This window comes from Strongylocentrotus purpuratus, unplaced genomic scaffold (genome assembly GCF_000002235.5).
Source record: "Strongylocentrotus purpuratus isolate Spur 01 unplaced genomic scaffold, Spur_5.0 spur5_scaffold_21, whole genome shotgun sequence".
Classification (NCBI taxonomy): domain Eukaryota; kingdom Metazoa; phylum Echinodermata; class Echinoidea; order Camarodonta; family Strongylocentrotidae; genus Strongylocentrotus; species Strongylocentrotus purpuratus.
In genome coordinates this window covers 25,789,118-25,817,052 of record NW_022145607.1, presented here as the reverse complement: position 1 = coordinate 25,817,052, position 27,935 = coordinate 25,789,118, and the positions used below count along the sequence as shown (strand labels likewise).

General features: G+C 37.1%; 1 protein-coding gene across 1 annotated transcript; it reads right to left on the bottom strand.

Annotated features, from left to right (window-relative positions):
* Positions 1-381: 381 nt before the first annotated feature.
* Positions 382-27,681, bottom strand: LOC762955 (sialin). The gene is made up of 10 exons (XM_030994269.1): positions 27,654-27,681; positions 24,966-25,207; positions 17,852-18,088; positions 16,935-17,022; positions 16,194-16,280; positions 14,816-14,937; positions 7,902-8,057; positions 7,090-7,222; positions 6,392-6,636; positions 382-1,716 (listed from the first exon to the last, which is right to left on the bottom strand). The coding sequence occupies exons 1-10, from the start codon at positions 27,679-27,681 to the stop codon at positions 1,474-1,476; spliced, it is 1,581 nt and encodes a 526-aa protein (XP_030850129.1). The 3' UTR covers positions 382-1,473.
* Between the last annotated feature and the right edge of the window lie 254 nt (positions 27,682-27,935).

Genomic DNA, 27,935 nt, shown 5'->3' with positions numbered 1-27,935 from the left:
TCTCTCACTTTCTCCCTGTGATGAAATTGTCTTCTCTGTCTTCTCTCTCTCTCTCTCGCCTTCCCTTTTCGTTTTCTCTCTTCTCCGTCTTTTTTGTTCTTTTCTCTTTCTCTTTCTCTTTGGGCCCTCATCAGGCTCCACTCTGTGTCTCCTCTCTCTCTCTCTCTCTCTCTCTCTCTCTGTCTCTCTCTCTCTCTCTCTCTCTCTCACACACACACACACAATACTCGATCTTGCTCACTACTACATGTACTGTATTGTTCAAGGTCTTTCCAATTAATTTCTTCATTACATATTTATCATTGTAAAGTCTAATGGATGTTGTTTTGAAATGTCATGCCAACACGATCACAGAGACTTTAAAGAAATAAACTAGATAGATAGATTTTTTAAATTTGTATTGATCCATATTCAAAACATAGAAAATTGGCCTCCACCATTCGCTTGTATAATTTGCATATCTATATCATGCTTATTATATATCAGATATGCTTTACATATATTTTTCGTATTTTGCACGCTGCTCCGAATATGAAACCGGAGCAGGCAATATTTGCCATATTGCCCTCTTCCTGGTTTCCCCGTAAACCACTGTACTAAATCAGAGGGCAATAATAACGGATGGCCTTGAGTACGATACAAGAAAACATAATGCAAAGTGTCCTGGTTCACTTTTCAAAATTAACGAAAAACTTTAAGTTCTGTTAGTAACCGTATCGGTAAGCCAAATTTCACAGATCAAAACAAAACTGACACCGAATGGAACTATTTAAATATAAATGAAATAAATATAAGTTTTTGAATAATACCTGAAATTTAAATAAATTTTCATCATGTTAAACAAGTTTCTATATAAGTCTATTGGCTAAGCCAAAGAACTTATTATAGTGATACACAATATGTAGCTCTTCACGAAATGCAGTTCCACCATCAAAAGTTGACTTGTTCTTTAAGAAAGCATTTGTTCCCGCACCACTGATAAAAAATGGGAAAACGGTGAGAGATCGGCTGGAAAAGTGCCACGAGTCTCGGGCAATCCTGTAATGCATGCTACAGCACATTCAATAGGATAGGGAAGAGTATATTTTAGCTAAATAGATGTTGTTCAAGGTGGGGTAATACCTGAGATCCCATGAGTCTGACAAAGCAAAGATAGACATAAATGAATATAAAATTTTGTTTTAATGGTCACAAAAGGACAACGAGACCAACGGAACAAAAGACCGACATCCCACGAGACAAAATTAATGACGGTCTGGTTGGAAAGTTATCGGTCCCATACAAGCGTGCGTCGTAGGTCTTGAACCCTCTGAAAAGTGGCTAGACTGCCCATGATCGAGAACGACACGGTTGGTATAGTTAGTTAGCTGTTGGTCCTGTGGGCCGTCAGTCTCTCTATAACGTTGTCAGTGCAGGCCTGCGAGACCAGCAAGGTCGGTCTCGTGTGCTTTCGGTTTCTTGGACTACAGTCGTTCAAGGTAATTTCGTTAAGCATATTAAACGTGGCTTAATAATTATTTTCTCCATCATCGCTGCATTTTCCTCAGGATCTTTAATACTGAGTGGTTGGTTCTTGTCCATTCTATGCACATCAGCATCTATTGGGATAGCCCAGGGTTGGACATCGCCTGAGCCGAATACAAGAAAGACGAGGGCACTGATGAGAGTGATTGCGGCCGTGATGATAAATACAGTCCTCCATCCCTCAGGGTCGGCCTGAAAGTATGGGAGAGAGAGAGAGAGTGGATGTTCGACAGTAATTAAAAAATTAATATGCATTATTTGGCGTCATTCAATTCCCTCCCAAACTTTAATTTTTTTATGTGTGAAAGTGTAGCGACAAATGTTACAGTGCATTCATTTATAATTCACTGGTATACATATTGTGTTTTTAATCCAAAATGGCCGCTTTAGAAGTCATTGAGAGTTCGAGGATTTGGTATTACGCCATGTCCTCAGAACTGGTTTTAACTCGATTTATTATATAACGATGTTTATTCATTAGTATTTTGATCACATGACCAATTAACATAGATGTACGCGTATTTATTCATAAGTATTTAGATCACGTGCCTTATTAACATACATGTGCGCTTGTTTTGAACCAATCGCGCTGTAGTTGATTGGCGCTTTTCTGATTTTCCTGTGCGGGAATCAGTGAGCTGTTTTAATATTGGTATACACACATGCTGTTATTGTGTTGATATTTGTACCTAGAAAATTGTATCCAACGAGGATTGAACTGCTACGTCCCCGGACCATTCCCGGTGGACGTGCTCACCTATTTACATCTTGTACGTTTTGCAAGATATATTTTGACTCTCTCGATGTTCAACATTGACGACACTTTAATTCACCAGCAGTGAGAATAGAACATTTAATATGATCTAACGTTTTTCTCACCTGCATTATTGTTTGACAACCTTTTATCATCGACTTCATATATATTGTCTCGACATTTGATTCTTCGACCTGCATCGCAAGTCACTGAAGTTGATCTATTGACATTGACTGCATCATCATTGTATTCATCTGTTAACTGATTCATCATCGTTGTCTTCATCACCGTTGTCTTCATCATCGCTGTCTTCACCAGCGTCGTCTTCATCGTGGACTTCATCATCGCTGTCTTCACCAGCGTCGTCTTCATCATTGTTGTCATCATCGTTGTCTTCAACATCGTCTTCATCATCGTGGTATTCACCTAGCGTCGATCATCGTCTGCATATCCTACGCGATCGACAACCAGCTCGTCGACCACTGTTTTCGACTAGTTAGTTTCTACATCTACCTAGAACTTGAAGAAGATCTACTTTGAATTCAACTCCAATGACTCACGTAACGTTAATTATATCGTGATTTATGCTTTGCATTGTTTATCATTGTGAGGCCTTATTTTGACTGACTGAGTGCCTGTTGTTGAGTGCGTACGCTTACTAACACATATTTTACATGTTTATAATTGCACTAGTTCTAGGCCTATGCCTGGTCTACTGATCTAGATCTGCTATAGTCTAGATCCACCGATATATTGTTGTATTCTCGTGTTGTGCATTCCGTACACATACACAAGTAGAGATTTGTTTAGCGGTTTCTTGAACCACAATATTTCGTGCCTATGTAAGTAAATCTAAACGCTGTCTAGCTTAGATTTGAGTAGTATTTTCTTGACTGTTATTATTCATGCAGTGTGAATGATATTTAACTGACTTGTTTTAGTACTGTTTTAAGTTGTACTGAACAGCTAGACTCCTGATATTTCGAGACTTGTATTCAGCGGTAATCATTAATACCATAGTGACTAAGTTGAGTCTCCTTTACATTAATGTGCTGTTGGAAGTTATCTATGTTTGATTATTAATAGTAACTACCAAGGGCCTAGTGATAGTTTAATTGTCTGTCACTGTTGAGATAGACAGAAGAGGTTTCTGATAATTCTGTAATCATTGTATCTTATGTGAAATTATAGAATATAGAACCAGTTTTTAACCATAATCAATTTGTCTGGATGTGATCATTTATTAAGTGTTTTCTTGTCTGGAGGGATACTGCTTTTAGTAGTTTAATTAAAAAAGGGAATTATGTGGGATTACTAGTTAACACGCAACATAGTCCATACCCCATGTAGTTTTCTAAAAAAGCATATTTTCCTCTCTCCTGGAATGATGCCTTATTATTTAGAAATGTTCAGGGATTTGAAAGAAATTTTAATACATGTACATTTCTTTTTAAATACGATCTAATTTACTTTGTATTATGGTAATTTTCGTACAATCCATGCAATCAAATAACAATTGAGTCACTTCGATTGCGTTAAACCTTCCTCATTCTAGCATGTATAAAAGACAATGAGCCCATACGCCAGTTACTACAATTATTATTCACATTGTTCATATTTTCACTTATCTTTGGTACGTCAAGCATGACGCTTTATGAACAATGAGATTTGGTCCTGTACCGCTAAGTAAAATTACTTGATTATGATAGAACACATTGTGCATGAGGTGTCTTGGGTTGACGTATGACTGCGTCAGCGACGTGCACGGCATTTGACGAGTCATTAGTATTGACGTACTGGCGCATGCCTCCATAAGCTTGATAAGGGTAGGTTTATACACTCTTAATTTCAGCGAGTAAATATTGTGCCAAGTAAAACAAGCTGAGTAACAAATTGAGCAATTCAGTACTCAAGCTGGAGTAAGAAATAAATTTTAGTGGTACTCGTCATCCGAGTAATTTGTTACCTTCGATAAAGAGTAAATCAATGACTCAACATTGAGTAAAGCCTCGGTCACAAATGCCATTACGAACTGCTACGAACGCCGTACGAACGATTTTCAGACAATGGAAATTCGAGAAGACAATGGAAAACCAGGGAGGTTCGTACGAAATTATCGTTCGTACGAACCTTTGTGACCGTAGCACAAGAACTTCGTTTGTTTCAATTTTGAGTAAACTACGGTTGGATATTAGCTGTCTCGTGCATGCATGTGCGCGTGCAGAATGATGCAAAAGAACTGAGATAGATGTGACACATTGGGAAGAAATTCTGAGCTCATGGATCGAGCTTTGAAGAGCTCCAACCGACATTTCTAGGTAAGAAATCCTCATGATATTAATATTAAATGAGCTACCGTGTGATATTTAGTCAAGTCTCAAGGACACTGTGTTGATCAAGATTGTGAAATTATTGTTGTCACTGTCGATGACATTAATTTGATTGTGAACTTGGGCAATTCTCTAAGGGCGAGCGTGCATGTATTAATTTAGTGACCGGTAATAGCTAGCCTATTTGTACTAAACACGTATTTGCCTGGGGTAGACCTATTGATGCAGATGGTTCTAGGACAAATCGGCCAATTACCAGCGGGACAATTACCCCCCCCCCCCCCCCCAGAAAATATCCCCTTGGAGACAACCACCCCAGATGACAATTACCCCTAGAAAATTACCCCCAAGGACTCGGAGTAGGACAACTTTATCAAAACCAATTAGTTGTTATCATCCTATCGAAACTCAATGCACATAAATTAACCTCTACCTTGTTAATCCCTACCATATTAACTACATATCAAAATGTTATCATTTTAGGAAGGAACTGGATTTGATTTTTTTTTTCTGGCCTCCTTCAGAGGAAGGAGCCAACTGTTTTTTGTTGGTGCTTTGAGGAACACCAAGGAAGCCAGGATAGTATTACGTAGTCCTCGAGAGAAGCGCCTATTCATGCTCTGCATTGACAGCAGCAATTGCTACAAGATATTTCTAGTACTACAGCTGGATTACCCTGCCCAGTCAGCTGTCATACGGGACTTCTTTGATTGTCTCATTTATGGAATTCATACCAAGGATTTTATTAACCATGGACCCTAGTACAGATGGACTAATAATGAGAATCTTTCTTTGATCACCTCATTACCACCGCCACCTGATAATGTGTATGTTGATGAGGACATTTATTTGACGCGACAATGTTTATTATGTAATCACGCATCACCACAGACAAAAGAACTTTCACGTTTCTTTGAAATTCAGATACCGTCCGCCTTATGACTTTTTGGTATCCTTTCTTCAAACTTTGAGTTTTCACTGTGATTCAAACTGATTTTGGAAATTAAAGTCCACAAATTATGTTACTGAATTTAAAACGTCGTGGACTTTATACTATTTGCATAGTGTGTGAGTGAAGAACTTCATATCAATGCTAAATTTAGAAATCAGGCAAAATTATGGTTTATATTCTCTATTGACAAATAATGGTTACTTAACAGCTGTTAAAAAAAACACAATATTAATCAGCGGTTTAGTTAAACCCTTAGTCAAAAAGTTAAAACCCTAGTTGAATCCACCTTTGTTTCAATCAGTATTGAGTAAAAACATGTACTTAACTTAGTACATGTTTTTACTCAATATTGATTGAGCAACTAAGCGTTACCCAGAAAACATCATACTCAATATTTGAGCAAAAAATTGCTCAAACAATTTGAGTCAAAACATGTACTCGTTAATTGAGTAAAATTTGGCTCAACTCATGAGCAGTTTCTTACTCGACATGAGTTGATTACGTTTCTACCCAGATGCTGAGTAAAAAAGGGAACCGCTCAACAAAGGAGTAAATATTGAGTAAAGGTTGACTCATTCAAAATGAGTAGAGATTTAGTCCTTCATTGAGTAATATTTTTACTCAACAGATGAATAGATTTGTTACTCAACGCTCGAGCGCTGTAATGGCAACCCTGCTAAAGATAGGTCCAGTGATTGTAATATTGAACGGAGCACCGTGAGTGGCAATGTACGTGTTTAATAGACATGAGCGCTACACAAGACTCCGCCATTTGTTATCTTCGTGTGCAAAGGATCTTGAATTCTAAGAATAGTTACGACCGGATCGCACCTGATCCTCGGTAAACACTGCCGTCACGAGAGGGGCAATGAACCCCGATGTGACAGCGATGCCGTTGCCAATGCCGGTTACCGTGCCGGAGAAGCTAGGCGCGATGTCCAGAGCGTTGACGAAGGCAGCTGAAAACACCAAGCCCATTGCTCCATACATCACACTCATAAGTATAACGATGAAAGACGTGTTCCTTTGCACGACGAAAGAGATCGTTAAAAAACAAGCGGCCATTATCAGTGCTCCTGTAAAACAAAATAGAAAATGGGTAAGTTATGTTGGTGGAAAATGCTAAAGAAAGATTGTTTTAACTCTTTAAAAATGCAAAAAAAGTGTAGGCCTACTTGACTGCCATGACTGGGATTGAAAATTGAAGAGAGAGAGAGTGTGTGTGAAAGAGAAAGAGAAAGAGAGAAAAGAGAGAGAGAGGGAGAGAGAAAGGGAGAGAGAAAGGGGAGAGAGAGAGAGAGAGGGAGGGAGAGAGAGAGAGAGATAATTATATAGGACAGAGTGTGAACATGGGAAAGAGATATGCAGACGTACACACACAAACATATATATTGTTTCTTTTATTTTGTGTATTTTCTCAAACTCCGAGCAGCACACTATAATTTCACAGAATGTCTGAGTGTGCGTGTCTGTGACACAGAGAGAGAGAGAGAGGGGGGGGGGGGGCAGGGGAGAAGAATCTACTTTACCTGAACAAATTGTAAATTTCCGCACCGATGTTCTACTTAGGATATTTCGACCACTCAGAGCGTCTGCTATGGATGACGCAAGCAGTGAGATTATCCACTGACACACATATGGAATAGATGTTAGAAAGCCGACCTGTAGAAATAAAAGTACATGGATGTGGAATGGATGTGGAATGTAGGTTTTCATTCTCCAGCAGGCGCGTACACGGGGGGGGGGGGGGGGGGGGTGTTTGGGGGGGGGTTAAACCCCTCTTCCCCCCCCCCCCCCCCCCCATTTGTATTTTTATGTGTATAAACCCCCATAAAAATAAAAAAAAACACCCCCCTTTGTTTTTTTTTTTTTTTTTTTTTTTTAATAATAAACAAATTTCGAGACCAAAAAAAAAAAAAAAAAAGTGTCCTCTTACACCCCCCCCCCCCCCCCGCTTATTTGAGCCGGCTGAGTCGATGCGAAATTTTCGGCCCGATTTAAGGCAATCCACTCCAAAAATAACTTACTTTCAATAGGAGCAGAAAATTTCAGACAAACCAATCAAAAAAAGTTTGAGCAAAATCGGATCACTGATAAGATAGTTATGAATTTTTAATGACATTGAAAAAACTTTGAAAATCACAAGACAAATTTGCAACTCACTCATGAACCTGTGACGTCACTACCTCACTATCCACTACTAGTGATGGTTTTCTTTATATTTATATATTCTTAAACTGGCGGATACTTTAGTTACACCCGAGACCACCCCCCCCCCTTCTTTCCATTTAAAAAGTCTGGTGACAACCCTGATATCAATGACAGAAAACATCGGACTTACAGACAAAATCTCAAACCCCAATACGTGTTTGAAATAGATAGGGAGACTGCATGCTAAGCAGAAGTAAACAAAACCAGGAATGCCGAACAGGACTACGCAGAAGGCGATGCACGGTAACGAGAGTAAGATGGACCGGATAGGCACCTTCTTCGTACCCTAGAATATGGGAAGAAAATTCAAGAAATGAAGGTGATTAAGTGATAACACTGATGATGGTGATGCCGATGGTGAAGACGATGATGGCGATGGTGATGGTGAGGATAATGACGATGTTTTGTTTTCTTTCACATTTTCCATATTTTTCTGAATCTAATCTGAGGGCAAATTGTAAGCTTTTAAACTTTTCCCGTCTGATTTTACAACTTTGGTTTTTCTTCATGAACATTTCTTTTTTAAACCTTTCATGTATAGATAGCTGGAAGGTCGAGTGTTATTGATACGGAGTAAAACCTCAGTCTCATCGCAAACGGACTCCACAAACCGATTTAAAACGGACCAATCCTTTCCATTCGCGTAATATTTTGTTCGGTCTGTTTTCGGTCTATCGTCAACATAAGGCTCAATCACACAGGGAGTTCTCACCTCCCTGTATTTACACATCCCAGACACAAATTTGAAAAAAAAACGTAGATTTTTTTGGGGGGACTACCATTAACACTACTTGGAAAACCCACAAAACCGTCGAAGTTTTCTCATACCAATTTTGGGGTAAGTAGTGCGCATGCGCCACTTATTGGTGCCCTCCATGCGCTATATATAGCGCGGAAGCGTAATGAGGCATGTGAGTAAAATTTACTGAAGTTTGCATTTACACTGCAAAAATTCGTTGAAAACTCGGCAGTCGCCAGGCGTGTTTGCCGGTGAAATACCGGAATGTGAGAAAATCGACGATTATTGGTTGCAGTGTAAAAGCAGCTTATGTCTCATCAGTGTGACTTGGGGGTGCAGGGCGATCGCTAGACCTTTTTCATCGGAGGGGGGGGGGGGGTGTGGTGTAGAGCGGCCATCGATTACCGACAAATACATTAATGCCAATGTGCTAACTTAATGTCTACCAATTTAACCCTATAAACCCGAGGTCCGGGGCGCTAATTTTCCTACGGCCTATCTATACGTGCGCATGCGCACATGGTCATTTTCCTTGACCTAATAAATATACGGTTTATTTCGTCAAGACTAGTCAACATCGTAGCTATATAATAAAATGTGCAACCTCTACATGTATGTGCAACTATTCGGTGTGGCGTGGTCGAAAAAGCGCTGCGCTTTTACACAAATCTCCCGGGGTCGGTCCGATGGGGCGATTTTTTAACCCTTCTTTTCCTATGCTGATATTGGTGAAACTTCGAGTAATTACAAGTGTTATAGTTGTAGTCTCTCTCGAAATCGTCACATCGGATAAAAAGTCAAAGTTCGTAGGAAAAAAAAATTCGCTGGCCGACCGACCGACATTATACATTTAAGGTGTGTATTTCAATAACTCAACTCATTATCTTAGTTTCCCCCCCCCCCCTCCCAGCTTTGTTCTTCTGATTTTTCATTTGATATGTGTTCATTAAGTTGTGTTTGTTTCAGTACTATTATTATCTGCAATCAAATAAGCATGCTGTTTGTCACTACTATCCTTTCCTTAGAGAACTTTAAACTATGTTTTAATTGTATGTATCCCTCTTTTTGCATTCGATAATGTTAATAGTATTTTGATGGAAGAAGTAGAGAATGGCTCAATGTATATGACTCCTGAAGAATTTTTGAATCAAGATTTAACCAAAAGCAATGCTTTTTCATTGTTACATATAAATTGCAGAAGCCTGCCAAAACATTGTGATGACATAACATCTGTACTCTCAAATCTACACTGCAAAAACCAGGGTGTTGAATTTTTAACACCAGTATGGTATTGAATTTTTTGACACCATTGGTGTTAATTTTTAACACCGGTCAGATTTAAGCATGCAATAATAATTACTTGGTATTAAGTAACATGGTGTTGTTTTATGCTCGGTGTTGAAAGTATTATCACGTGATTTCGTTTAAGGTGGTTGATTGGTCGAATAAGTTTTCACAAAGTGTACGCGCGCTTTATGATTACTTTACACGTGTTCACAGAAGAATACATTTATCATGATTTGTTAAGCAAATTATGACTATGCACATCAATTTTGTGATTTGTATTTTCCTTAGGCAATTATTGACCAATAGATTATTTGTCCGATCTTGTTAAAATTGCATTAACGTTTTAGCAATAGATATATTGATTATAAGATTACTAACCAAGAAACAACATTCATATTTATTATATATATTTGTGTACGAGCCTGTATCATTTAAATGTTAATCTTGAAATTACTTCAAATGAACTATGTGATGGAGTTAATGCAATGGAGATTATAATATACCTATTGGGGTGGACACCGTGGTCGATAATGGTCGATAATAGGAAATATGGAATGTGGGACCATTGAATCAACAAGAATATAAACATCAAAATCGGAATGGAATTTGTTATGATTCCAGATATTGGTGTTAATCTACACCAGTAGGAGTTGTCAAATATTAACACCAAAAGTGGAATTGAAATTATCTAATTCCACAAAATGGTGTTAAGTTACACCAGAGGGGTTGTCCGATATCAGGCGCGGATCCAGGATTTCTTAGGGGAGGGGGCCCACTTTTTTTTTTTTGCTCCCGAAAATTTGAAAATCGCGCGGGCCGAAAGTCGCTCAGGGGGGGGGGGGTGGGTTGGGTCATACAGAGCAAATTTTTTTTTTTTTTTTTTTTTTTTTTTTTTTTTTGCTCCGGAAAATTGAAAAACGCGCCGGCCAAAAATTCGCTCAGTGGGGGGGGGGGGGGGGGGGGGGGGGGGGTAGTGAGCACATTTTTTTTTTTTTTAAACCTCAAAAAAAATTCAATTTGCACCCCCCCCTTGAGCGCCAGGGGGGGGGGCCCAACCCCCAAAAAGGTAAAAATCACGTGATTTTACATGATTTTTTTCAAGGGGGGGGGCCCGGGCCCCCGGCCCCCCCCCTGGATCCGCCACTGTCCGATATAGATACCAGAAGTGTTAAATTGAACACCCTTGGTGTTAATTTTAACACTCTGGTTTTTGCAGTGTAGAACACTCTTTTGGTCTTGTAGCATTTAGTGAAACATGGTTAGATACTAAGGTAAGAAAGGAGTTTTATATTGAAGGCTATAATGTGGAGATTAAATCCCGTAACGACAGGAGAGGAGGATGAGTTGCATTTGCAATTAGGCATGACATAAGGTACATTGTACGCAATGACATTTCGGTCTTTAACCCTCTTTGTGAGAGTCTTTTTATAGAAGTTTTTAAGCCAGGTAAAAATGTTATTGTTGGTGTTTTTTTATAGACCTCCAGATCAATCACAGGCTAATTTCATTGATATCATTAGGAACATATTGTGCAAAGTGTACATAGAGAAAAAGGAGTGTATATTTCTTGGAGATTTTAATTTTGACTTGATGAAACTAGTGCAAAACCTGTGTAATGAGTTGGTGGAACTTTTTTATTCATTTTGTTTTGCTCCTCTAATTACAAAGCCAACAAGAATAACAGATTCCACAGCAAACTTGATAGATAATATATTTACAAATAGTATTTGCAATATTTTTTCTGGTATATTGACCTCTGAAATATCTGATCATTTACCTATATTTGGAGTTTTTGATTTTAAAGGTATTCATGAAGAACAACCAGTGGTATACAAACATCAAATTAATGATATGAATGTCAATTGTTTTCTTAGAGATCTCTCTACAACTGATTTTACCTGTTTGCTTTCTATTTATCATGAGGAACCAAACCTGATGTATGAAAAATTTATGGAGGTTTTTCTGAGATCTATCGGACTTGTTTTCCACTAAAAAAAATAATTTATAAGAAAAATCATGAACCATGGTTTACTAAAGAACTGAAAAGGATGTGTTCAAAAAAAATTACCTTTACAAAAAGTACATTAAAAATACTACTGAACTCCGAAAAGATTGCTACAACAAATTCCGTAATCTTTACACAAACCAAATTCGTAGTGCCAAAAGAAATTATTACTTTTCAAAGTTTCGTACATTTAAAGGAAACATTAATAAAACTTGGAGAACTATTAATGATATTCTCCAGAGAAAGAAATATCAGAAAAATTCCTCTGTGTTTAAGTGTAACAATTCAGTTATAAGTGATTCTAAAGAAATTGCTGAGAGCTTTAATGATTATTTTAAAGATGTTGGTCATAAATTAGCTTGTATGAACAGGAACGTAACGAATATTAATTGTACCTCTTATTTAAATAGCAATTTTCCTCATACTGCATATTTCTTACTCATCACTGAAAAAGAAATAATTAATAATGCTCTATCGTTCAAAAATGGTAAAGCTCCTGGTTTTGACTCCATTGATTGTTCGTAGTGAAAAAGGTTATTCATGTCATATGTAAACCGTTGTGCAGTATTTTTAACTCATGTATTGAGCAAAGTGTTGTACCTGTTGACCTGAAAATTGCCAAAATTATTCCCATTCATAAAAAGGGACCTAAAGATATATTCTCAAATTACAGACCCATTTCATTACTTCCACTCTTCTCTAAAATCTTTGAAAAATGCATCTATACCAGACTACACGGTTTACTTGATAAACATAGTATACTTTATGATAGGCAGTTTGGATTTAGGGCCAGGTATTCAACTGATCATGCTCTTTTAGATTTTTTAATACAAGTATCAAAAACAATTGAAAACAAAGAAATCATTGTTGGTATATTTTTGGATTTTAAAAAAGCGTTTGATTCAATTAACCATGATATCCTCCTTTCAAAACTTTATTATTATGGAATTCGTGGTGTTACTCTTGAATTATTTCGCAGTTATCTAAATGATCGCAAACAATTCACTGTTTTAATTCTAAAAATTCAAGTTTACAATCAGTTTCCTGTGGTATTCCGCAGGGGTCAATTATAGGCCCACTGCTCTTCTTAATTTATATAAATGATTTACATTCAGTCTCTCCCATTTTGAATTTTATACTGTTCGCGGATGATACAAATATATTTTATAAGCATAAAGATGTTGAATGCCTGACCAAAAATCTAAACACTGAGCTCTTAAAGGTTAGTGAGTGGATTAGCGCAAATAAACTGCAACTTAACTATGAAAAAAACAATGTTATGTTATTTAACTGTCCAAAGACGTGTGCTAGTGAAGTAAAAAACTATATATGAATGGAAATCTGATTGAACATACGAGTTCAACCAAGTTCTTAGGCATTAATATTGATAAAGATCTTAAGTGGAAAACACACGTCTATGAAGTTCTACGTAAAGTGTCTAGAACAATAGAAATTATGAGTAAACTTAAAGACATCTTGCCAACCAAAATTCTTATAATGTTTATACTCACTAATCTTGCCTTAAATATCTTATTGTAACATTATATGGGGTTTTGTAAACAGCATTTAGTTAATCGTATTTTCCTCCTACAAAAAGAGCAGTTCGTATAATTTGCCAAAAGCCATTTTCAAGTCCAAGCAGACCTCTTTTCTTGAAACTGAATACATGATTTTCAACTCTGTGTTTTTATGTATTCATATTATCATAACCTATTACCAGAAATTTTGTGTAATATATTTCAGAGCAATAACGATATTCATAGATATAATACCAGGACTTCAGCAGACACTCGTGTAATATATGGTCATTCTTCATTTTCAAATAGTATCTTTTTATGCCAAGGACCCACTATTTGGATCAAACTACCCCCTAAACTTAAACAGTGTGCATCTTAAAACAGTTTTAAGCATCATTTAAAACTTCACCTGATACAGCAAATTTGAATTTGACAAACGCAATTTTTATGGGTGTAATTACCATTGTAGTATTGTATTTTTTTGTCCCCCCCCCCCTTTTTTTGTGTGTACATTTCTAGGATCATCTACTTATAAGTTTTTGTAACTTTTTTAATGAACCAACCACTTCGTAATTTCCTTTAGTGTATTTTCCATTTTAGTGGTTTATCTATGTTTGCAAGAAACTATTGTATTCTTTGCCTTTGTATGTTTTTATGAAAGTGGTGAATAAATTCAATTCAAATTCAAATTCATCTGACCGAGTTCAACTTAGGCATTAAGTACACGAGAATCGAGCGAGAATACCGACACAGCTGACCCGACAGTTATGTCTCTGCGTATCTTTCTTGCTCCCTCGACGAGATGACTCCACCCAACAGCCCTCCTCTCTCTTACTCCCACCCCTCCTCTTTAATGCTCTTACCTCCTCTCTCTCCTATCTTTCACGCCCCGTTTCTTTTGTTTCATTTTCTCTTTTGTTTTCTTCCATTTTTCCTTGACTTTTCTTGTCTTTCTTTTCATCCTTTTAAATTTTTCCTTTGTTTTCTTTTCCTTTTTTCCTCTCATATCTCTTTCGTTTTTCTTTCTCTTCTCTTTTCTTTCTTTCTGCTTTCTTTCCTTTCTTTCTGCTTTCTTTCCCTTTCTTTTTTTTCTTCTTTTCTTTCCCTTTCATTTTCCCCTCCCCATTTTCTCATATTTCTCGACGGCAGCGCAATTGTACCGATAATATCCTGATAGGTGGGTGAAGTGTGGGCACCCCCTCTAGCGACGCCCCCGCTTAGATTTACATAATAACGTTGAGTTCTGGTCATGCGATTGCATTACTTGTAAAGAATAAACTGGGTGGGAGTGTTTGGAAAAGGTTGATCATGTAGCAGATAATCATTGTATATTGAGAAGTAGGGGAGTCATCAAAGTGATAAGAAATTGGCCCAGTCTGGGTAAAAGTCACAATCACTGTACACATAAATTTGTACATGGGACTACACGTGGCATGAAATTGTGGTCCACAACCATTAGCTGTTACGTGCCATATAAGTTTAATATACTATCATACCGATCTTTTGGATCTTGTTGTCTCGATATAGACCCGTTCTTTTCTCGTAATGAATGGATGTCGACTAGGATCCTCATTCGTCGTTACTGCCCAGAAAAAGGCCCATGTGATGGTAAGACCGCCTTTGACATTAAAAACAATGATAGAAAAAAAACTGGCATTAATTTTAGTAAATTGATAAACAATTGATCAACAAATTAATGTGTGACAATTATATATAATATATATATATATGCGAACCTTTATTTAAAAGTACCATGGTAACCATGGTTATTTGGCCAAATTACCATCACCATTCGAACCATGGTAACCATGGTACTTTGTTATTAACTGCAAACAATTTTAGGTTTTCATGATTGGTAGCCTTATAGTCAGATACACGCCTTTTCATGAAATAATACACTGTGGCATTTTCTTTCGGAACTACTCTACAGATGAATATAATTGTTCTTTTCAGAACTACACTCTTCACTCTGCAACTCTTTTGATGTACTCACAACCTTTTCGATCTTGCCAACTCATTCCTTCCTTTTCTCCTCATTTCGGAGGGTACAAACACCGAGAGAAAAGGGATTCTCGTGTAAGTGTTTAATCAAACAGCGGCTACAGTACTTACGTCACTAGGTTAGGAAAGCAGGATATTTGGAATTATATAATACTAGGTTTCAGAATGCGCAATAATAAGTTTCATGTGCCTTTCCAATGTATTTGCATCATTTTATAGGCAATCCAACCCTTGTACTAGGTTAATTTGTATGATTTAAAGTAGATATATAGGGTAAACAGAATGGTGATAGTTTCAAATAAATCGGACGAATACTATGAGAATTAAGAATGTTTGAAATATGAGATCACTAAATACGTTCAAAATTCACATTGGTAACTCAGTTTGTGGATTTTGACATAGACACGGACAACGCTCACGCGTGTACACAAATATTGTTAATTTCTGTTTTTCTCCTAAGTGCCATTGGAGCACTACTCAACATATTGCATGGATACCATAATCACTGTAGGTCATCGACAGCATTACATTTTTTTGAGTTGGGACACATGGAAAAGTAGTCGGATACTACATCACAGAGACATTACCCATTCAGCGAATTTGAAAAGCCTGTTCCTGTACAATTTTTAAAAAAAATGTATAACTTTTTTTTGGTTCGATTTCATTCAAAACTTCACCAGTCTAATTTACTAGAGATTTATTGTAAGCTTTTTTCCTGTTTCCTTTTTGATTTACCGGTATACAACGTCGCATAACTTTATGGTTTGACCATTACATGATAGTGATTAACGCAAACAGCTTTTAAGTGCTTTATACTGATTAAAAAATATATGGTTCATTATAATTCATATTAATTTATCACTGGTCTCTTACCGAAAAAGTAGAAGCTGGCGGGCCATCCAAGGTTAGCACAGATTATTCCAGAAAGTGACTGACCAATGGCAGGTCCAAAGGCCATCCCTAAAACATGAATATTCAGTATACATCATCATGACCATGAATAATATAATTATAATAATAATAATGTTATTTTTTTTTATATAGCTCACATGTCCGTCGCGTAGTGACGCTCCTGGCGCTGCCCCGGTTATTACCCTGGATTTAGCAAGGCGGCCATTACGGCGCTCGAGCATTTCAAGGAATTAATACCTGCCAGGTTCCCATTTACATCACCTGGTGAGTGTGGCAAATGTAGATCAATGTCTTGCCAAAGGACATTAGTGCCGCGGCGGGACTCGAACCGCGTACCCTGTCCCTATGATCGACAGTCCGGTGACGTATCCACTCGACCCACAATAATATTTTTAGTACACAGCAGCTGTGGACCCGAAGTTGTATCAAACTTGCTAGGGGGTACAGGAAAGGAGCTCTCCGGATATATTTATTGAAACCCTGTCTTGCGCGGATACCGCCGCTCTCCTTTAGCAATGTGTGGATACGCCACTGGGGGTTTGCATAGCTAGGTATTTGTAGGGTAAAAATAGTCAATTGTTTAAATTGACAGTTAACAGAATTATTTTCTACTTTGAGCTTTGAGAGTCTTTGCCATCATGTGTTTCTATTCAAAGGACGTAAGTACTGAAAAGGAGAGCGAATATAATCGTATATTCCCACCTGCTACAATAAATGTCATCATTCGCGTTCTCTCGTTGACTGGTGACCAATTATTCACCATGGTGTTAACAGCCGGAAAGATGAAACCCTGTTTGAGAAACGACAAAAACCGCTTTTAAATTCATTACAGGTATTAGATTGTATCGGATCTGTGGAGGGAGACTGTTCTTAGGATGTCCTTGCCGATATACGTCTGTGTAAATGCGTTTTGTACAGTGACAGTGTGAAATCAAGTTTCCTGTCACCTTCAAATTTGTTGCAAGTGTCAGTTATTGATTCTTTCCAGCAATTATTTGATGTGAGAGAGAGCTAAGTGGGTGATCCCAGTTGCACAAAACACATTAAATTTTTGTGAGAAAACCAGCGTGACGAGGTGGATGATTGGCGAGAACGTGGACCGGATTCAAGAGAGATTGCTTGGCAGTGTGCTACCCATGCCAGGGAGAGCCCAGTTGCGCGATATTAGTATTCCAGTTGCCTTTACCAACTGGCTTTTCTGTATTTACTTTTACAAACGATCGCAAAACCTTTAACAAAAAACAACCCTTACAATCATTGCTAAGCCTTATGCACTATCTTTTGAAATTTGCGAAATGACAATGACATATTATCCGAATATGGCTTCAATAGGCATACAACAAGGTAGTTCAATTGCCCCCCCCCCCCCACTCAGTGTTATTTAGGGTACGCATATGCGTGTCCCAAGCGAACCTCCCCCCCACCCCCCCCCCCCCCCCTTTCAGCAAAAGTCCGGTGTGTAAAGTCAATACGGGTCGACCTTTTTCTTTTGTTACGAAAGGACATTTTGGTAACACGCATGGGGTCCGTCCGTTCTCGGAGTGGGGGGGGGGGGGGGGATTGCTCTTCAGTTTCTTTTTGAAATTGCTTTTCAGCGATCGTGTTACTATTAGACAAACCTCTGAAATACCGGCCAGAAAACGTGTTGCGAAGAAGAGTGCAACGCTGGATCGAGCCGCTAGCGGTCCCAAGGCATTAAAAATGGCGCTTCCACAGGCCCCACCAAAAATGATCCACTTTCCTCCTAGCTTGTCTGCAAGCCATCCCGCTGGAATGTTACCTAAGGTATACCCGATGAAGAAGGCGGCTAGGAGGAGCCCTTGGGTGTGACTGCTCCAGTTAAACTCGGTCTCTTTTCATCACTATCCTAGGAATCAGAAACATGGACAAAAAAGCGCAGGAAATGATCCAGGATAAAGGAATAACGGATTGTGTAAATTGGGTCCAATAATAATAATAATAATCTGGCTTTATATAAATAGCGCGAAATACGAAACACCATCTCTAAGTGCTTTACAGATTATTACCCTGGTCATCGTATTCATCATGCAAAATGTGCACCATCTCCACTCCCTGGGGAGTCTTTCTACCATAATGGTCACCATGAGGGAATAGGGCAATTAAACAAATACACTTTCGTCATACTACCAGGTCCCCATTTCTCTCCTGGGTATGGAGTGGCAAATGTAGATTAATGCCTTGCCAAAGGACATTAGTGCCCTCCCCACAAAGTCTGATAATATTGTGGTATTGATGAAAGCTGCATCGACATTTTTCTAGGGTTTCTAAATTTGTAAACTACAGTATCTAGGTTATTAACATCAAGACCGAACGATCGCACTGAACGACCGCACTGAAATTTGAAGCAAAAACTGCATTTTATGTACTGATTTACTGGAATTTAGGAATTATTTTGACTATATATCTGCAAGTGCATATTTTTGATACTTTCTGGACGATTTTCTGGACTTCTAACCTCGGATTTATGGATTTGATGTGGTTTCGTCAAAGTTTTGCGACTACCCCCAGATAAGTAGGCTATGTACACCGTACAGCTGTCGTAGACCCGCACTTGACAATATATGTTCGGTACAAAACTTTTGAACCTGGCCTGTACATCTTGATATAATGTGATATAATTTGATATTTTGACAATTGCATCTTGGAATGCACCTAAAGATTCTTATCTTTGGTCAACTATATTATCCGATTTTTCACCTTTCTGGATATTTATGCTTTTAATGAACCATTTCATGACACCGCTTATAATATCTCTGCTATCTCATACTTCAGCTTCCTGTGACTTTTATGTTACATATTGCAACTTTGGATGTACATAGGCCTTGTCCGTCGTATGTGTATCGGCTTCATTTTCCACCATATTATCATATTTTCCTTCGTTTTTGCATCTAAACTGCAAAGCTTCTACACCCTCTCGCATTTTACCGCCATCATGCCTTCAGATCCATCACGTGATACGGAGGAATCCGTTGCTAATGACGCTATCCAGCGGTACATAAAGGGAGAAGAATTTCTTAATTCAATCCGACAAACAGACCGTCAAGCCTTTCATGAAGAGATCAACGTGATTTTGAAGAGAATTGATATAAATGAAGGGAAGATCATGGACCTTGAATGTCGTTTCATTAGGGACTTTTAGATTCGCACGAAGACAATGGGGATTGCTACGATCGACGTCCTAATAATGCACTGCCTTGAATGGAAGTCACACGTATCAGTCCACGCAAATCTAAAAGTCCCCATTTTTATTTATTTATTTTTTATTTTTTTTCATAGGTTTTTATTCGTTTCTCTCAAAGAAAAATTGTACATTTATAACATTGGATACAAAATAACAAAATAATTTAACATAGGTCTTTATAAATTTACCAATGATCTTTTACATTTACATACAAAAGTTACACCTCTTCATTTTCCTTTGGAGACAAAAAAAATTATATATATAATGAAAATTATATATAATGAAAGGGAGAAGGAGATCGTCGATCTAAAAAAGTTGATTGAAGACCAACAATCATCACTGACCAGGGTCCAGCGCACAGCCAACATCCAAGAACAATACTCGCGACGCAATTGTTTGCGTTTTTTACGGTGTCGCACACAAAGAGGGAAAGGACACTGATGACCTCATTTGTGAGCTTGCTCGAGAAAGGCTTAAAGTGACCTTAAAGAAAGAAGACATCGAACGATCACACCGCCTGCCTACAAAGACTACGGAATCTGTGAACCCCCCCTGCCCGTTCGACAAGAAGGAAAAAACGCAATGACGAAACAAAACCTGACGTCATCATCGCTAAATTCGTGTCGTACCGTATGCGGAGACTTATCTTGTCAAAGCGACGCGAATTGAAAGGCACAAGAATGGGGATCGACGAGAACCTTACCAAGACAAACGCTAACTTACTATCAGAAGCGAAAAAATGTGAGAAGACACTTACTGCATGGTCTTCCGATGGCAGAATACTCGGCCTCTTCCCAACGAGTGGAGGCAAACAAATTAAAAGATTAATTACGAGCGAAAATGACTTAAAGTGACTATTAAAGACTTTTCTCTAGCACTGAAGCTATCACTGACTCTACAGAGACCCATTTCTCCATTGTTATCAATCATGCAATTATTGTGGTGCATTCCAAATCTGCAGTATTTTTGTACTCTTTGAACTTTTTTTTTTTCTAATTCCTTTTATGTAATAGTAGTAATAACTTTTTTTCAAATTTGTGGTAAAGGGTTTTTTATTGTGTAAGTTGCTGTAAGCCTGTTAAAACTAATCAAAAAGGATACAATGTACAAAATGTTGCGAGTGGGTACATATTGCCTGTGTCGGTGTCAGTGTTAACCCTAATAAGGCCGGGCTATTTGAAGTCTTAGTAGGGCCGGGGGGGCCATTATGGCCCCCCCCCCCCCCCTCAAGATCTCGGCCGCGAAGCGGCCGATCGCCGCGAAAATTTGCACGCATGTCAAGTGAAATGTAAAGAATAATATGATCATTTCAATTTTTTGAAAAATTCACTCATTTGCATATTTATGGTAATTTATGCAAATAAAGTCATAAAAATCACATTTTTACCAATAAATCATATTATTCATATTTAAGCATTCTTTTTCACTAGATATATTCATTAGACCATTCTGAATAATAATAAGACAAAAAAATTGGAAGAGCCAGCTTATTTCTTATGTTATCCCTTGTTTTGATAATTTCTTATGTATTTCTTTGTTTTTTTAACTTATGTATTTCATTGTTTTTGTTGTTTTATTTTATCTTTTACTACAATTCAACTATTTTGACTCCCAAAACAACCACCTAAGCTTTAAACAAGACCCAATAACCCATGTTTGATCTGCTTTTAGGAAAAATGACTTTGCCATACGTTTTTGTACACAAATCACGAAAATGAGCGATTTTCAGGCTGACATGCGAAGACAAAAGGTCACGTGACCTTGTAACCGTAGGTCCGATTTTCAAAAAAATTATTTTAAAAGTTGCGCAAGAGACTCGAAAGAAAAGTCAGCGAGCGGCGGGGCGCCATCCATATGCGTTCCCGAGCAATCGGGATAATCCTTTATATGAATTCTTAAATTGGGAATCTCCAAAAATGTTTATTTTTGTACTTGCCTCACTTCATATATGAAAGCAATGAAAGTACACACAGCAGTGATGATACTACAGTTCATTTACCTTTCAGTGATATAAAGAACCTAGAAATAAATGCTGATTTAAAGTATGAAAAATTACAGCAGAAGGGTCTAAAGATTTTACACTTGAATGTACGGAGTCTACTAAGAAACATTGATGAAATTAAATTATTATTGACTAATAATGTTGTACATATATTTTCCATTAACGAATCATGGTTGGATGAATCGGTACCAGATATCGAAATATATATTGAGGGCTTTCGTGTAGTTCGTAAAGACAGAAATCGTAATGGAGGCGGTGTTGTAATATACATAAGTATTGACTTGAATTTTAAAGTATTAGATTATCGTTCTTTAAATGATATTGAAGCACTGCCACTTTTGGTAGATACTAACCATGCCAAACCGTTTATTTTTATGTCTTGGTATCGTCCTCCAAACAGTCCAGTTAGTATTTTCGATTACTACGAGGAATTGCCTTTATTTCTTGATAGTTTTCATTACAACATTATTATCATGGGGAATCTAAATTGTGACATAATGAAGTCGACGTTATCAAACAACACTAAACGCCTAAATCAAATTCACACTTTTTTTTCATTACAACAGATCAACTCTTCAACATGTACGAGAATTTCCGGTGACTCACTAAGTCTAATTGATCATATGGTTTGCAATGCATTGGATACAGTCAAAGCATATGGTGTTGTTCACATTGGGATTAGTGATCATTCCCTTTGTTTCCTAATTTGGAAGTTACATACTAAAGAAAAACTAAAGACTTTAATTCAAATCTATTTATTGATCATTTAAAGTCCCAGCTTTGGCAAAGAGTATTCGATGTCAATGACATAGATGATAAAGTTAAAATCTGGGAAGAATTGATCTTAGATAATACTAATAAGCACATGCCAATTTGCCATAAACGCGTTAAGAGTAGATCTTCCCCTTGGGTGTGTTCTCAAATTACTAACTTGATTAAAGAAAGAGATAAATTAAAAAATAAGATATATAAGTTGAAATTTGAATTGCTTGAACAAAATAATGCAGTTTTAAAGAAATCGAAAGAAGAATTATACGAACAATCATGGATTAGTTACAAGAAACCTAGAAATTTAGTCACGTCTAAAGTAAGGAAACGTAAACGAAGTTATTATTCTGAGAAATTATCTTCTGCAAATTCATCCTCTGATGTTTGGAACGTTCTTAAATCTATTTTGCCTGAAAGCAAATCTAAACAATCTGACATTTCAGAAATCTCTCAAGGCGTAGTAAAAGCTGAACAATTTAACAAGTATTTTGCAAAGGTTGGTGAAGACTTAGCAGCTAATATTCCTCATGTTCCTCCTATTCCTTTTCATGGAAATGTTAAATCCTTTTCTCTTAGACAGGTTACTGAAAATGAAGTTATAAAGGTATTATGTGGTATGAAAAATAAGAAATCTATCGGGACTGATGGCATCCCTATGAACATTTTAAAATTATCTGCTCCAGTGATAATTCCTTCTTTGACTCACATTATAAATACTTCATTGTCACGTGGTGTAACGCCCCTACATTGGAAACAGGCCAAAGTTGTACCGATTTTTAAATCTGGTGACAAAACACATCCCTCTAATTATAGACCAATTGCAATTCTTTCATCCGCTTCTAAAATCATTGAAAAACTTGTTCAAATTCAATTAACCAATCCTTAAAAATAAACAATTTACTTTCATGTGAGCAGTCTGGCTTCAGAGAAAAGCATTCAACTGTTATTTCTCTTGTTAGAGTCACCGATCATGAATGGCTTCGCGCTACTGACAATGGCTTATACACTGGAGTAGTCTTCATAGATATGCATAAGGCGTTCGATACTGTTGACCCATGTATTTTGTTTCAAAAACTCAAATCTTTTGGTGTGTCAGATGATAGACTTGTCTGGTTTAAAAGTTATTTAAACAACCGCAAAATATGTACATGTATGAAACTTGCTGTGTCTGACTTTTCAGAAATCCACTACGGTGTGCCCCAGGGCTCAATTTTAGGTCCAATGCTATTTACTGTTTACATAAATGATGTAATTAATAATATTGATCAATGTACTATCCATTTGTACGCTGATGACACAGTTCTTTATTTTTCCCATAAAAATGTAACAATTATAGAAAATACACTGAACACTCGGTTAAAGCATATTTACAAATGGATGTGTTCTAATAAGCTAAGTCTAAACTTTGACAAAACAGAAAGTTTGTTGATTGGGTCTCGTAACATGTTAAACAAGCGTAATGCACTTAAATTAATTATACAGGGTAAGTGCATCCAACCACAAAAAAGTGTAAAATATCTTGGAGTTATTATAGATTAGCAATTAAAATGGGATAAACATATTGAACATACATCTGCAAAAAAATAGTAAGCTTATAAATTTTTTGGGCCGGCTTCGTCATTATTTGAATGAGTCTAGCTTAAAATTGATCTATCAATCCATTATTCTTCCTATGTTTGACTATGCTGATGTAGTGTACGACTCAAGTAATAAAAAATATAGCACTCAATTGCAAAAGTTACAAAATAGAGCAGGCAGAATTATTCTTGGGATAAGTCCTTTCAAACACATATCAAATTGTAATATTCACCAGATGTTAAATTGGGAATCATTGGCCTGTCGTCGTTTAAAACATACAAACTCCATGGTTTTTAAAATCCTTCATGACCTCAGTGCCCCTTACTTAAAGGACTCCTTTCACTTTGTTAATCACCAATATTCGTTACGTTCCATTGGAAATTTATCTTTACCTAAACCACATACCGAATCATGTCGTAGAATGTTTTCATATCGTGGGGCATCACAGTTTAACGTTTTACCTTTTACTTTAAAATCATCCCGAAATTACAATGAATTCATAAGATTACAAAATAAACATACGTTGAAAACTATCTCCCTTTGAAGTAAAATAATTTTAATATTGATAAATAATTGGGTGGGTGGGGGTTTTGGGTTTTGCTCTTGGGTGGGTGGGGGCATGATACTGTGTAAACGATGTTGTTTTTATATTTCACCAATATGTTAAGAATTTAATTTGTGATATATCATTTTTTCTCATTTGTTTTGTATTGTAAACTGGACCCCTCGGTAGAACAGCTGTGCTGTACTGGCACATCTGAGCAGGGCGATCTATCCAATGTTATTTTCCCATGTTATCATGTATATTGTTATTTATATGTTTTTATATTGGTCAATAAAATAAAATAAAATAAAATCAATAGCACCCAGATAATTAAAAAGAAGCAGATTTCACTGTTAAAACATTGAATGATCAATACAGAAAGCTTTGCACAATAATCAATAAAGCACTACCCTTTCACTATTTCTTGTTGTATATTATGAAAATAGAATAAATGAAATAATTTAAAGTAAAGTAAAGTAAAATAAAAAAAAAGTATAGAACAAAATAAACTGAAATGAAATGAAATGACATGAAATAATACGAAACAAAGCAACGTTAAATAAATTAAAGTGATAATTAAAATAGAGAGATAGATAAACAAAATGAATAAATATGAATGAACTAAATATACAATATTACCTTTGAGTCACTACTTTCACTTATGTTCCTATCATGCATCTTCATGAGTGCGTTGTCGGAGCTCGCAAGATAAGATTCATTCATCGGCGTTTGCGAGGGTAACAGGTCCGATGTTGTGATGTTGAGATGACCGCTCCCAGCCATTATCGCCATGGCAACGCTGATGTTGAACCGCATCATCTGAACGGTGGCTATCCCCAGAAACATCATGCAGGCAAAGAGGAAGCGGATGGGGATAAGACCTTGTGGAAAGAACAGAAGAAGAATATAGACCTACTGTTATACGGGCAAGTCCAAGCTATTTTGTCCTATTTGTTACCGACCACATTGAGGATTTGAGTATTTTTTAATCATTGCACAAATTTGATATCACTACCAGAACTATGCCCCCCCCCCCCCCTCGGAGGGACCGCATTCATATTACCAACATCTACTGTAAGGGGTACCTATTACGCAACAAAGTGTTTTCTTTGTATTATTCCTTATAATATTGTACTAATTTATGCAAATGAAAATGCGATACGTTTTATTCACCATGCCAAATGGGAATACTAACAGTAAATGTGAAAAGATGGGTATACAACTGCAACATAAAAGATGCATCTAAAAACTTTGTATATATAATATGGGAGAGTTCTTTAAAAATCGAATTTTCAGTGACACACGGTCGCAAAATGTTGCATAACATCCGGACCGAATTCGATGCATACGATATATATCTGAACTCTGCATAGGCCTGGGGGGGGTGTTGAGTGAAATATATCGGCGGTCGCGATTTTTTAAATTTCCGGGGGAAAAAAAGAGAAAAAAATTAGTGCTCACTAAATATATAACAAAAAATAGTTTCCTTATTATGGGTATACGCAGACAGATTTGGAATACCGATGAATACTAACGGAAAACGCGCGTTATCTCTTTTTTTTTTCTTCAAACATAGGCCTAAAAATAAAATTGTGGAGGCGAGATTCCCTCAAAAGCTCGAGGCTTGTGATTTGGACCTCATAAAGAGCAAATTAAGACATACGTTACAAAACATAACAAAATAGTGCATATTTCATAATATAAACGAAAATAATAAAAAGGAAGAGAGAGAGAGAAAGAGAGAGAGAGCAGGTGGAAGGGGGGGGGGGAGCGACGTTTGTAATATGTGAGTATAAGGACTACATTCACGGTAGAGGTTTACGGTACACCATGTGTAAAGTCCTAGAAGGACTAAGGAAAGTGGATAGAAAATAGAAGTGAAAATAGAAAGGCGAGAAAGTGGAGATTGGAAGGAAGAGTATCTTTCAGAAGTGAGTATAGTCCTGAAAAGGACTGTAAACCAGAAAGTTGTAGATAGGATGAGAGGTTTGAGTAGAAGACTGGATTGAGTTGGAGAGTTGAGTAGAGTTGCAGAGCAGGAGCAGAGAGTAGACTCGACGTTTCGGACAGGTTGACTGTCCGTCTTCAGGAGTGAGTGACTCCTGAAGACGGACAGTCAACCTGTCTCCAACTCAATCCAGTCTTCTACTCAAACCTCTCATCCTATCTACAACTTTCTGGTTTACAGTCCTTTTCAGGACTATACTCACTTCTGAAAGATACTCTTCCTTCCAATCTCCACTTTCTCGCCTTTCTATTTTCACTTCTATTTTCTATCCACTTTCCTTAGTCCTTCTAGGACTTTACACATGGTGTACCGTAAACCTCTACCGTGATTATTCATACCACCATGCAAACCTTCAAACATCAAGGACTACATTAAAAAGAAAAAATATGGTACGATTAAATAAATAGATTAAATGCATATTAATAAGAAGAATCGTGATCGTTTCAGAGTTATTAGAGAAATAGATAAACAGAATATTCTCGGTTGTTAAATATAGCGTTTATTGATTTTCACCATTGGTGTTTGTAAACGCCTTTCCAGATATAAGCCTTCCATTGTAAATTGTGCAGACCGAAACCATACACAGATCTTTAATGCAAACTCTAAGAATAAGCACCGGTTATTTATTAAAGATAAACTTACATTTTCAAATAGCCTATATATGAAAAAAAAAAAAAAAAATTAAATGAAAACCAAGCATGCCAACCGTGAGGGAAAGATGATAAAGTGAGCAGTTCAGTTTAATAACTGGGGCGCCTTTTTCAAGTTTGGAAGAATTGACGCTGGTTCTGAATAATAATGTCTTCACTAGCCGAAGATCCGTATTATATCGGCATAATCAAACCAATAATCACGGCAGTAACATTTATGGCATAAAACACCGACAAGAACGACAACAGACCGTAGATATAGACCGACAAAACATTACATTACCCGTATATCTGCCTAATATACAGATTGTTTCTTAAACAAGGAAACCCAACTTTCTCCAGCAACATCTCTTTCATATCATGCATATATATGATACCATTATTGTGTTAATTAAGCCTGGGACCATTGAACTATAACCATTTAAAACCAAATAAACAGTTATACATTAATAACTCCTTGAGCCAACCAACAATGTAAACTTGATTTGCGCACCAGAGTATATATATATAAACATACACAACGAATGATCACTAACAGGCCATTTTCGTAATGTAACCAAATATAATGCATTCGTCTTTGTGGAGTGCCTCAATATTACTCCATTCACATGATAACAATACGTGTATAATTTCAATTCAATAATCCGAGTGAAAACTGCGTGTACTTACCGTCCGTTTTTAGATGGGGGCAAGCCATAACGTTTCTCCTATCTAGCAACAAATATGTATGAAATTTGAATTCTGACTATAACTATAGGTCGGGAATTAAATAATTCGTATCGAGACGCAATTGCTTATAATTCCCAAAAGCATATGCATACATTTTATGTTACATTACGAAAATGGCATGCCGCATAGTAGGCCTGTGCCTATAGGATTCCGTGTAAGCAAACCAAAAGTTGGCAAGGCATCTTCATGACATAATTACCTTCCATACTAGATCGAGAGCTG